Raw genomic sequence first — 11,528 nt, 5'->3', positions numbered from 1 at the left:
AAATAAGGATAATAAAAAATACTACTTAATATTCAATGGAAATAGTTCTCAAAGATTTTTTTCCTCGATAAATCTAAATCCAGCTTCTGGTACACAGAAAACTGGACACAGAAAAATGAAATTTGTTCAAAAAAGAAATTTTATCATACATGAATCTTCATTCTTCGCTATTTGCTCTATGGGAAAACCTTGTCGATCCATTTGAATGACAACATAAAGATTTTATATTCCAATTTAAAGATTATGTTTATAATATATTTGAAAACTATATCAAAGTGTCAAATTCATCAGTAAATTTTAGCGGTGACATTTCGATGAAAATAATTTCAAAGGCTTCATGCAAAAACTATTTTAGAGACTGTAACTGTAGCATTTTACCTTAATAATAATTTACTTATGGATCTATCCATTAGATTTTAAGAATGTGCAAAAGAATTATTTAAACCCTAAAGTCATGGTACATTATTTACTATAGTTAATATAACAATAATATAACACATGTATCCTTTGGATTTAAAACAGCTATAACAGCTCCATCTTATTCTATCATGCTTACATTCTTAGCCACAAAGAGAAATTTCGGGCCCTGGGGAAGTTTTCTTAAGGGGCCCTCATTATGATCAATCATATTCCCAGGACCAATAGAAGCGTGCTCTAGTCATTGAAAATTAAAAATCAAAGTAATTAAATCTTTTAAAAATCAAATCTGTTTAAATCTTTTGAAAATTATTTTAAAAAATTATTTGTACACACACGGGACCCTGGGAATCTTCCCCGTCCACCCCTCGGTGTCCATGCTTACATATACTAACTCCACCAAATGCTTCACATACCCATCTTAATTTTTGCAGGTTTACCATCAATCAGACAATCTCTAAATAGTGTTATTGTCCCATGCTCGCACGTATAATTGTCTTTTGGTGTTCCATTTTTCCTACATAGCAATACAAGTCCTCATTTATTTTTCATGTATCATAAGTTGTTCAAATTTTTTAATCTTCTTGTATCTAGGGCATTTTTTTTTTCCATTTTATTATGTAACAGAAACTTTTTTAAATGATTTTTTTCAAATCTAACGATCAGTACCTTACTTTGGACCTACATTGTGAAACTTTACCATGTGTTGATGGTTGCTTAATGGTTGCAACAAAAATGTTAATAAGTTCTGTTGCAACTAAAAAAAATGGATGAAATTTGACTATGTGTTGATGGTTGATTATATGGTTGAAATGTGCTAATGTATATTGCGACTTTTTCAAGTCATTTTTTAACTATGTGTTTATGGTTGAAAAATTGATTAAATTGGGTTAAGCCCTCTCCCGCCTTGTAAAGATGATTCAAAAAATTTGACCACTATTTAAACATGTTAATGATAATTAAAAATGAGGGTGAGCCAACTCCCTGCTTCTTCTGCTACTCAGATGCTATTTCTATACTTACAAAAATTAAAGATTATTTATTTATCATATACATTTTTTTCTTATTTTCAGTTCAAATTAAAAACGAAAAGTTCTATGTAGATATACTCGATGTTATTAGTTTCAACATTTTTTCAGTATTTTTGTAGCATTTATTGTTAAGTTTCTTTTAACTAAAAAGATATGTCTTTTCAGTTGTTACTTTTACAGTGGTTTCAAATGTTCCATCCCTTCATTGGTTTCTTTTTTTGTAAATTTGAAGTGTTCATGCTTCATGTTTCCTCCCTTTAGCAGCCTTTGCTTGTGGTTTTAGGTCTTTGTTCTTTAAATTATCACTCAGACATTAAAATATTAACACCATTCATTATTATAAAACATTGTTCAGTTTTGCGATTTGTCGCGTTTAATTGGTTTGACCTTAGTAATGATAAAATTTGCTGGTCAAATTTAAATTTAAAGTTGGTAAATCTATGTGCAGACATGAGCAAGGGATCACTTATAGTATTGCAATAGTTTCAATGTTTTCTTTAGATTTGCATTCCCAGTTTTCAATATTTTGAGGTGTGGATCAAAAGGTTCTTTTAGATAACTTGTCTGTCAATTAGTAATTTTCCAGTTGATCTAAATCAAGAAATTGTATCATCTGGTGTGATTCCATGGTCAAATATACAACAAAGAAAATCAACAAAAAAGTTCCTTTGAAATTGTTTCTCAGTTCAAAGATATTCCAGCATTCAGCGAGCAAAGTGTTCCTTTTTGGTGGTCCATTACAACAAACATCGAATGAGTGAGTTATGCTTTCTAAAAGGGTCAATCATTAACCTGGCTTCAAAACTCCCTTACTACGTCAAGAATACTTCCGCAGTCATCCAACTGTTAGCATTAATTTTGTTTATGGTTTACAATAGAACGTTTTCCAAAAATGAAAATCATTTCTACTGAACACTCTTAAAGGATTTAAGACTCAGATGCAAAACATGTTGCCAAAACTATAACATTTTCACACCCAGCACCATATGTGAACTCAGGCTCCCCTATAGGTGCAAAGACTTTGCAACGATTCAGATCTGTAGAAAATCCCAACTCCATACTTCTTCAGGGTTTAACCATTTGATGCATCTTGAATAATAAAATAAAAAAACAATTTGAAATTTGAAATTTGAAATTTGGAACAAAACATTTGAAAAGTTCATTGTTTTAATTACCAACAGATCAAGAAGGAATTTTTTTACTGGATCAGTAACAACTAACTCTCTCAAATAATACATTTTTTCTTTTAACTTTCGACGTTTACCGAATATACGCTGATAAAGGGAGAATAACATTTTTAAGTGTTAAAAGTTTTGAAATTGGTGATGCATTTTTTATGCCCAGATAACAATATAACAATCTCTCTAAAACTTTTTAATAAATAAAGTTATTTGAGACAACGTCAATGGTGGATTTGAACTATGCCCAGATGACAATCTCTCTAAAGCTTAATCCGTATTTGACGCTTTGAATTATTCTGAAGAACCGTAAGCTACCGTTCCATGAAAATCTCTCTTCGGAAATCCCTTTCAAGGTTGCGAAAGTTTCGTAGTCTTTGTCATTGTAGCTTGCTTGTACTAAGCAGCCACGAACTCTATAGGTGTGACTGTAATCCAATGTGTCTACGTAAACAAAAACTTTTTGGATTTGAACGATCTGCAAAAGATCGAGTTTTATCCAATCGTTGTAATTTGTATTACCCGTCCATGTATCGCAAACAGTAGATAAATCGGAGTCAATGAGGTATTTTGGATACATGGTACCCCACGAACCAGAATTGGATGGGATGGCCATCTGGGATATTTTTATAGTATCTAAAAATTGAATAAAGAAATTTTAAAATAGCAAACAAAGTTTTAAATAAAATTTTATTGAGAACTAGAATTATTTAAAAGCTGCTTGTTTTCTTAAAATCTTAAAATTTTTTGATGACAAATTGAATCGAAAATCAAAATAAATAAAGAACAATACAGGCAGGCCTATAAACAATAGTTTGACATTATACCATGATTAAAGTTTATTTCAAAAATCTCTTTTTGTTACTAAGTTTAACCTATTTATGGGTTTAAAGTCTATGTAATTAAAATTAAGTAAAATTGATTAAGTTAATTAAGTAAAATAAAATTGTTGAAAATTACTTAAGAGTCTTGAACTTAATAGAAAACTTATCTATTCACATGAGGCCTGGAAAAATGACCAAAATTCATTTTTTCATCTTTTTAATGAACGGCTTTTAAACTACATATTAACTAAACAAGCAGTTTAAATAGGTGCAAGAGATCCAAGGTGTATGGTGGTGCACTAATTCTCTTCAGTTTGGAAAATGGTTTTGATAAACATCCACATCTTGAAGGGACAAACTGTTTCTGCTCCTCATTTTTCCTTGAAGAGATTTCAAAAGATGTTTTAAGTGCAATACCTATATCCGCACATTTTCTGCCCAGATCTAGCAACAGTCTTTGCTTTTACATCAGATTTTGAACTTTCTTAGATGCCAGTGTCTTAAATAACCAAGGATTCATATTCAAATTTAAAACGTTCAAGAGCAGAGCAAAGGATCAATAAAAACATCTTATATTTTCTTGTTTGCCATTAAAAGAAATGAAAAGTTGAAAATCTCAGTACAAAAATTTGAACAAGTTTTGTTGATCTGCTGGTCGGCTACTGAAGCAGTAAATTTCTAAATGAAATCAGCTGTTCACCAAACTCACTCATTCAAAGTGTTAAATAAGTTGTAGCCTTTTTTGTAGATTTACGAAAAATGCCTAAAAGTTTCGTCTTTATGTTTTCACAGGACATAAAGGATATATTGCAGGATATATTACAGGATATATTACAAGATTGCAAATTTAGTAGCAATTCACGGCAAAAGATCTAATTTTGGGGATTATTTTGAAACCTTTATTAAAATTTTTTAAATTTTAATAAAGGTTTCTTTTATAATCATTGCATCTGATAAAGAAATATATATATATATATATATATATATATATATATATATATATATATATATATATATATATATATATATATATATATATATATATGTATATATATGTATATATATATACATACAATATAATGTCATAAAAAATGAATTTAATAATTGTAACATAAATAAAAATACCATAGCAAGAGTAGTTGTGAAAGAATTCCCCCATCTTAGTTGAACATATATCTCTACAATAACCCTTTGAGCAAAGAGTGTTTGTTTCACATATTGGTCCAATCTAAAAAGAACTTTTTAGGTTTATTAATGTGATATACAAAATAAGTTAAATTGGGTAAGAAACAAAATACGCTCAAGCATCTATTAAGTTTACGGCGCACTCTTTTTAATTTGTGACAATTTGCGACAACTGATTGCCGCAAAAATATTTCAACGTTACTTTCTATTAATTCGGATAAATCTAAACTGCTCAAATGTTCTCATACTATTGTTAGGAGAAGCCTTTTTTGCGTTTAAAGCGTCTGTACTTAATACGTCACCCTTTCCTCAAAAAAATTTACAAAATAAAACTCCCTCACTCTTAATCCAATATCAGCCTCAAGGGCCTGGTGAGAAGGTTTTCGGAATTTGTTGATGAAGTGGACAACGCGAGTTTTAATTTTCAATGCAGTATAAACATTTTTTAACTCTTCACATTTTATCCTGATTTGAAAATGAAAAATCGAAAATGAAAAATTGAAAAAAAAAAAGAATTAAGAAACAAAAAGTTGAAAATAAAAAATTGGAAAAAAGCATCTTTTGAACATTTCAAAAGTATAATTTAAAAGTTTTGTTCAACTTCATTTTTACTTCACATTTTTGTAATTTAAAAAAAAAAAAAAAATACCCATTAGTTCTATATGTTATTTGTTGATTATAATAAAGTTCTTCAATTATTTTTTAACATTACGATGTTTGGACGAGTCATAGTAATGATATCTTAACACAGCTAAAAGAGAATTGAGCTTCTATTTTTCTTTTGGCTTTTCTAAGTTCTTAAAGTTGTTTATGTGAACTTGATATTTAGTTGGCAGTTCTTTTTCATTAAAAATAGCTGTAGGCAGTAGCTGCAACTCAGAAAAAAAATCTGGTATGAGGTGTATATAGTTGTATTCTGTATATATGAAATCTCAAGCTAAACAACAAACTCCTGTTTCTCTTTTTAGTTTCCTTTGCACAGCTTATGAAGTAAATTTTAAGTGCTTTAGAGTTTTGTTTTTTAAAGACAAGAAAAAATTTAATGTTCACATCATCAAGACTCATACTTATTCCATTGAACTAAAAAAGGACCTGTAATAAGAACAAACTTCCTAGTTAACAACCACCAGGCATGAAACTTCTCTTTTCAAATTTCAAAGTTATGAAGCGAAAAATGAAAAAATTGAGTGAAAAAAACTTTGATTCTTATTGCTTAACATATTATCAATTTACTTATCCAAACGAGGTAAAAGCATAATGAACTCACATTTACGTCACTTGTAACATCGGTTATTAATACTTGCCATTGTTGATCCTCTTTACTGACTGAGAGACTCGCATTTGATGACATCAACTGACAAGTATTTTCATTGCTGTTGAAGTTAGCAAACACACAGGCAGGACTTCTAACGCAGTAGGTGCCGCAATCATTGATGTTGGCTGCAAAGTATGTTGAGTTAATTTTTCCACTGAGGTATTTGTTTGGTACTACATCAAAACTAGCATAGGATATACACGGTAATCTAGTTATGAATGCACTAACACATACTAAAGATTTCATGCAAACGCACAGCAATCTAACCGAAAGAAAAGTGTGTGTGCGCATTTGTATGTATATGTGTGTTTACATGCGTGTATGCATGCGTATGTGTCCGATTTATGTAAACTGATAAAACGGTTTTTGGTTTACTTAAGAAGCGATTGATCCGTAACTCAAAATACTGTAGGAGAATATGTTAATCTAAAAGACTGCATCACCAATTTTTCCCTTTAATTATTACGCAAAACCAAAAACTCTTTCAAGAAAACGCGCATGAAAATGAAAGGAGTAAAAAAAGCTTTGTTAACTATCATTGAAAACTGAATGATTTATTTTCAAATTCATTCATAAAAAATGATCGGTTAACTTGTCTTATATTCAGGTTCAATGTTTGTCATTTTAAATGTCTATGAAATTGTAAAACGTTTTCTGCTTGACAATATATATGTATATTTAGAAATTTCCGGTAAGAGTGCTCAATACAGCGTGTTATAAATACAGCGTGTTATAAATACAGCGTGTTATAAATACAGCGTGTTATAAATACAGCGTGTTATAAATACAGCGTGTTATAAATACAGCGTGTTATAAATAGAGTGAATAGGTTTTTCTTTTTATAATACAAACTAAATAATTAGTTAGGTTTATTTAAGACTACTTAAAGTTTCACGCGACAAATATAGCGATCATCAATGTTATAATGCGTTAACCGTATAAATCGTATGTTATAAACCGTAAAAAACATAACAAAAAAAGCTATGGCGTGCCTGTTATGACGGCATTTAATTCCTTATTAAAAGTTTTGTGTCATGGCGGCACTTTGATGTTTGTTCGCTTCGTTTATTGAACAAGATCAGCTTCGACGTAATCATGTAATACTTTTCCGTCAAGCACAAACTACAACATTTACTACCAGGTATAAACGGTTCCGCTTGATCGAGAATATTCGACTTAGCGTCTGCGTCTCGTTATTTTTTTATTCGAGACGAGACAAGACGATCCTAAAACTTTGTCCCGTTTAGTGATGAAAATCGAGACAATTTTCAACTTTCAGTCGAAATTCGGGACGACACCGAGACGAGACGACACCGAGACGAGACGAGATGTCCCTGACAAAATAGGAGTTTTACGATTTCCCGGAATTTACACTTTTTTAGCGGGACATAACGAGACATTACGAGACAAACTAGCTAATCCTTTCTGTGAAATTTAAATAATGAATTTCTGGCACAGTTACATTATTTATTTCAGCTGCTGCTATGGATATTGTTATACCATCTATATAAACACAGCTTCAGCAAAAATAATAGTAGCAGCTGAAATCATAGGAAAAAAAATATTTTCAGGATAGTATTTAACATTTTCCACTAAAATATCGTGCAAGAAAGGGATAAATATGTATCCAAGGGCTAAGTTGTTGATCATTTAATATTGTTAATCGCTGAGGTCAGTGTTCACTTCTAATGCAAGAGTTTGCTTTACACTCATATATAAATTAAAGGTTTTATCCAAAACGCCTTTAACTTTTTTGATCTGTAAAAGGTTTGAATTTTTTTAAAAATATATGTCTTGCAGAGACTAAAAATAGCGCAATGATGTTCAACACCTTGTTCTTTTATTTTTTCTGTTTTGCTTTGCTCTCCAAGGACCACCCATTTTTTATGGGGTTTTCCAGAACCAAAGTGGCTTCTTTTATTGGTCTTAAGATTTTCTTGAAGACATTAGTATTCTTTTTCTATAAATGAATTTTAATTTCTACCACATTGTTTTAGTTTTTTTCTTCACTTTTGAAATAAATCTATCTAACTTAGCCTTTACTTTATTTATGTTCTCTTTGCTAATATCTTCAGTTTTATTTGACTTCGTTAAGTAAATTCTTCCATAATCGTAACTTATCCACTCCTAGTTCACGTATATTCGGGATAAGATCTAATCTTTTTGTTGCTGTTGTTTTTAAAATCATTAATATATATCAGAAACATTTTTGAGTACTTTATATCATTTTTCACTTTACGCTGTTTACCATTTTATGTTATTACCTCTTTGACAATTATCACATTACGTTTTCAATAATGTTTAAGTAAATAATGTTACTTGCATATTACAGGAAATACTGAAGTTGTTATGTAAAGCTATTTCAGATATCTAGTACTTCTCGAATGATAAATCATTATCAAAAAAACAACAAAACATTTTAACAAACTTCTAAGTAGCCTAAGTTTGTCATCATATGACAAAAATATGTTTCTTGAAACTGTATTTGATATGTTAAAACAAGTCATACGAGTAAAAAACTAAAATTCAAGAAATAAAAATGTAAATGAGTCCATAAAAGCCTTATTTTCCGCCATTTTCATTTATTTTGATATAATAAACCACTGTGAAATAATGGCGGAAGACAAGATTTTTATGGATTCATTGAGATTTGTATTTCTTTAATAACTCCCTATACCGCAGATGACCGCAGCAATCCCCTTATATTCTAAAAGTAAAAGTGACTCCTTGGAACTCTGTGGAACCTTTTTTTTTAGCTTATATTTAAAACAAAAAAGTATATATATATATATATATATATATATATATATATACATATATATATATATATATATATATATATATATATATATATATATATATATATATATATATATATATATATATATATATATATATATATATATATATATATATATATATATATATATATATATATATGGGCAATTCCACGCAAGTGACGGTCGTAACATTTAACGCTTTTTTAGCCATTAAAAGTTAACCAAGAATGGTATTTACATGAAAATTTCCAGAAATGTTAAATAATATTATATTATTTAGTATGCAAAAGTTAAATCATTCAAGTGTTCAACTTATTTGAAAAATCAACTTAATGCAGCGTGACGGTCGTAACGCTTACTTTTTGACAAATCTAAACAAATAAACTTTGTCAATCTTTATGCAGCCATCTACTCAGTGAAAGAAAAAATCCTTTGCTGTGTTCTTTAACTACACATTGAACTTACTATATGGTGAGTTTCATAGATTTTGCTTGAAGTTTTTTGTCGTGACGGTCGTAACTGTGACGGCCGTAACGAAAAAGCCAAAAATGAAAAACAACAAATAACGCAATGAATGACATAGTAAAAGCTAAATGATTATAAAAACCAATTAAAATATGTTACAAAATATGAATTTTATAACATTACCAAGGTTATCCATGATGTTTCTTCAATACTGGGATCGTTTTATTTGGAGTAGGCAACAAACGCCCCAGACAGCCACCCGTTAGAGGCGCAATGCTGGCCCAGTTCCGCTTGCCACAGCGGACCGATGCCGGCAATTGATCACGGCCCAATCTCAAAACGGCCAATGGCCCAGCATCGCTAGCCAGCACTGGCCCAGGATCATTTTCCAGCATTCGTCCGTGATCGTATGCCAGCGCTGACCCGTTACTTTTAACCAATATACATTCACTTACGCGCTATTATTAGCCATTTCTAATGTGATATCGCACAAAAAGCAAATACAAAAGTAAATATTTTTTGATATTTATTCCAGTTCAAATTGACAAAAATAATTTTAAATCGAATAGATATTATTGATAGTTTGAAATAGTGCTATTTAACCAACGAGTTTTTTCGTTCTTCTCAAGCCTTTCGTCCACCATTTCGATCTCCTAAAAGCTGAAAATACTCTTCAGCCAACGCTCAAACTCTTCGCTTGATGCTCCCGAGTTTAAATGATTTAGTTTTACAGCACCTAAATACAAACATTAACTTGACAAAATTATAAATATAACAATTTAACACATACAAATATATATTATATATATATATATATATATATATATATATATATATATATATATATATATATATATATATATATATATATATATATATATATACTACTGTGATCAAAAAGTAAGGTGAATTTTTTTATAAAATGAAAAATCTTTATTTATTCTTCCAAATCTGTATCGTCCCCCTCAAAATAATCTCCCCCGGCCCCAATGCACTTTTGCCAACGTTTTTTCCAGTCTTCGAAGCATGCCGAAAAGTCCTCGGTAGGGATAGCCTTCAATGCGCATGCCGATTCACGTTGGATCTCTTCAATGGACTCAAAACGATTTCCCCGGAGTGGTCTCTTGAGCTTTGGGAGCAGTCAGAAGTCACACGGTGCTAAGTCGGGCGAATACGGTGGTTGTGGAGCAACATGGGTAGAGTTTTTGGCGAAAAACTCACAAAGAACCAGTGCTGTGTGCGAAGGCGCATTATCGTGGTGCAAAATCCAAGAGTTATTGGCCCATAATTCCGGTCTCTTTTTGCGAATAGCTTCACGCAAACGTCGCATAACGCTTAAATAATATTCCTTGTTGACAGTTTGGCCAGTTGGAAGGAATTCGTAGTGCACGACACCACAATAATCAAAGAAAACAGTCAACATGACCTTGATTTTTGAGCGACTTTGACGTGGTTGCTTCGGTCTCGGCTCGCCTTTTTCACGGTATTCACTCGATTGGTCGGTTGTTTCAGGGTCGTATGCGTAGACCCAAGTCTCATCGCCAGTAATAATTTGTTTGTAGACATCTTGATAGTCAGAAAGCATTGCTTCACACGTTTTAACGCAACGCTCTTTTTCAAAGAAATTGAGAAATTTCGGCACCAAACGTGATTTGAGTCTTCTGAGGCCCAAATGATCCTTCAAAATCGCTTGCACCGACCCAAATGATATTCCAACCATGTCAACAAGGTCTCGAATGGTTAACCGACGATTTGCAAGCTCCAATTCTTTGATTTTGTTAATGTGGCGATCATCAATCGAAGTCGATGGTCGTCTGGAGCGTTCCAAGTCATCAACACGTTCTCGGCCTTCTTTGAAGTCTTTGTATCACTTGTAAACATTTTTTTGAGACATAGTCTCTTCACCGAAGGCCTTTTGCAACATTCGATACGTTTCAGCAGAAGAAATATCATTCCGCAAACAAAATTTAATAGTACTTCTTTGCTCAACAAAATTAGACATCGTGAAAATCGCCGAATGCACTTTTGGTACTTCAGAAACAAGCGTAAACAAAAAAAAAATAAATATGAGTTTGACATGTAATTTGGCGCAAATGTTAATGACATTCCTACCAACTTAAAAATAAAAAAGATTGGACGATTCGAATAAGGCGGGAAGTTTAAATTAAAAATTCACCTTACTTTTTGACCACAGTAGTATATATATATATATATATATATATATATATATATATATATATATATATATATATATATATATATATATATATATATATATATACACACATATAATTATGTATATATATATATTTTTTAAATAAAAATAAAGATTT

The 11,528-nt window shown here is 30.9% G+C and overlaps 1 protein-coding gene across 2 annotated transcripts; it reads right to left on the bottom strand.

Moving 5' to 3' along the window:
- Positions 1–1,388: 1,388 nt before the first annotated feature.
- On the bottom strand, positions 1,389–6,454 carry LOC149881563 (uncharacterized). Of its 2 annotated transcripts, XR_016444724.1 has the most exons (4): positions 5,903–6,454; positions 4,576–4,678; positions 2,624–3,262; positions 1,389–2,537 (listed from the first exon to the last, which is right to left on the bottom strand). XR_016444724.1 is itself a non-coding variant. In XM_090065778.1 (3 exons), the coding sequence occupies exons 1-3, from the start codon at positions 6,239–6,241 to the stop codon at positions 2,868–2,870; spliced, it is 837 nt and encodes a 278-aa protein (XP_089921904.1). In that variant the 5' UTR covers positions 6,242–6,454; the 3' UTR covers positions 1,389–2,867. The 2 variants fall into 2 exon arrangements, 1 of the variants encoding a protein (XP_089921904.1); XM_090065778.1 differs by having other exon boundaries at positions 1,389–3,262.
- Between the last annotated feature and the right edge of the window lie 5,074 nt (positions 6,455–11,528).

Source organism: Hydra viridissima, unplaced genomic scaffold (genome assembly GCF_058129835.1).
Source record: "Hydra viridissima isolate aposymbiotic clone 2 unplaced genomic scaffold, HvirCarnegie_v1 scaffold_11, whole genome shotgun sequence".
In the NCBI taxonomy this organism is placed as follows: Eukaryota; Metazoa; Cnidaria; class Hydrozoa; order Anthoathecata; family Hydridae; genus Hydra; species Hydra viridissima.
The sequence above is the reverse complement of the archived record's forward strand: the minus strand, read 5'-3'. Positions and strand labels throughout refer to the sequence as shown.

Bases quoted from the DNA above. Each gene is read 5' to 3' on its own strand.
- LOC149881563 (XM_090065778.1), bottom strand. From the start codon at position 6,241: ATGCGCACACACACTTTTCTTTCGGTTAGATTGCTGTGCGTTTGCATG. The intron at 4,679-5,902 runs GTGAGTTCATTA...AGTTCTTTTTAG, and splicing joins ATGTTACAAGTGACGTAAAT to ATTGGACCAATATGTGAAAC. The intron at 3,263-4,575 runs GTATTTTTATTT...TTCAATTTTTAG, and splicing joins TCACAACTACTCTTGCTATG to ATACTATAAAAATATCCCAG.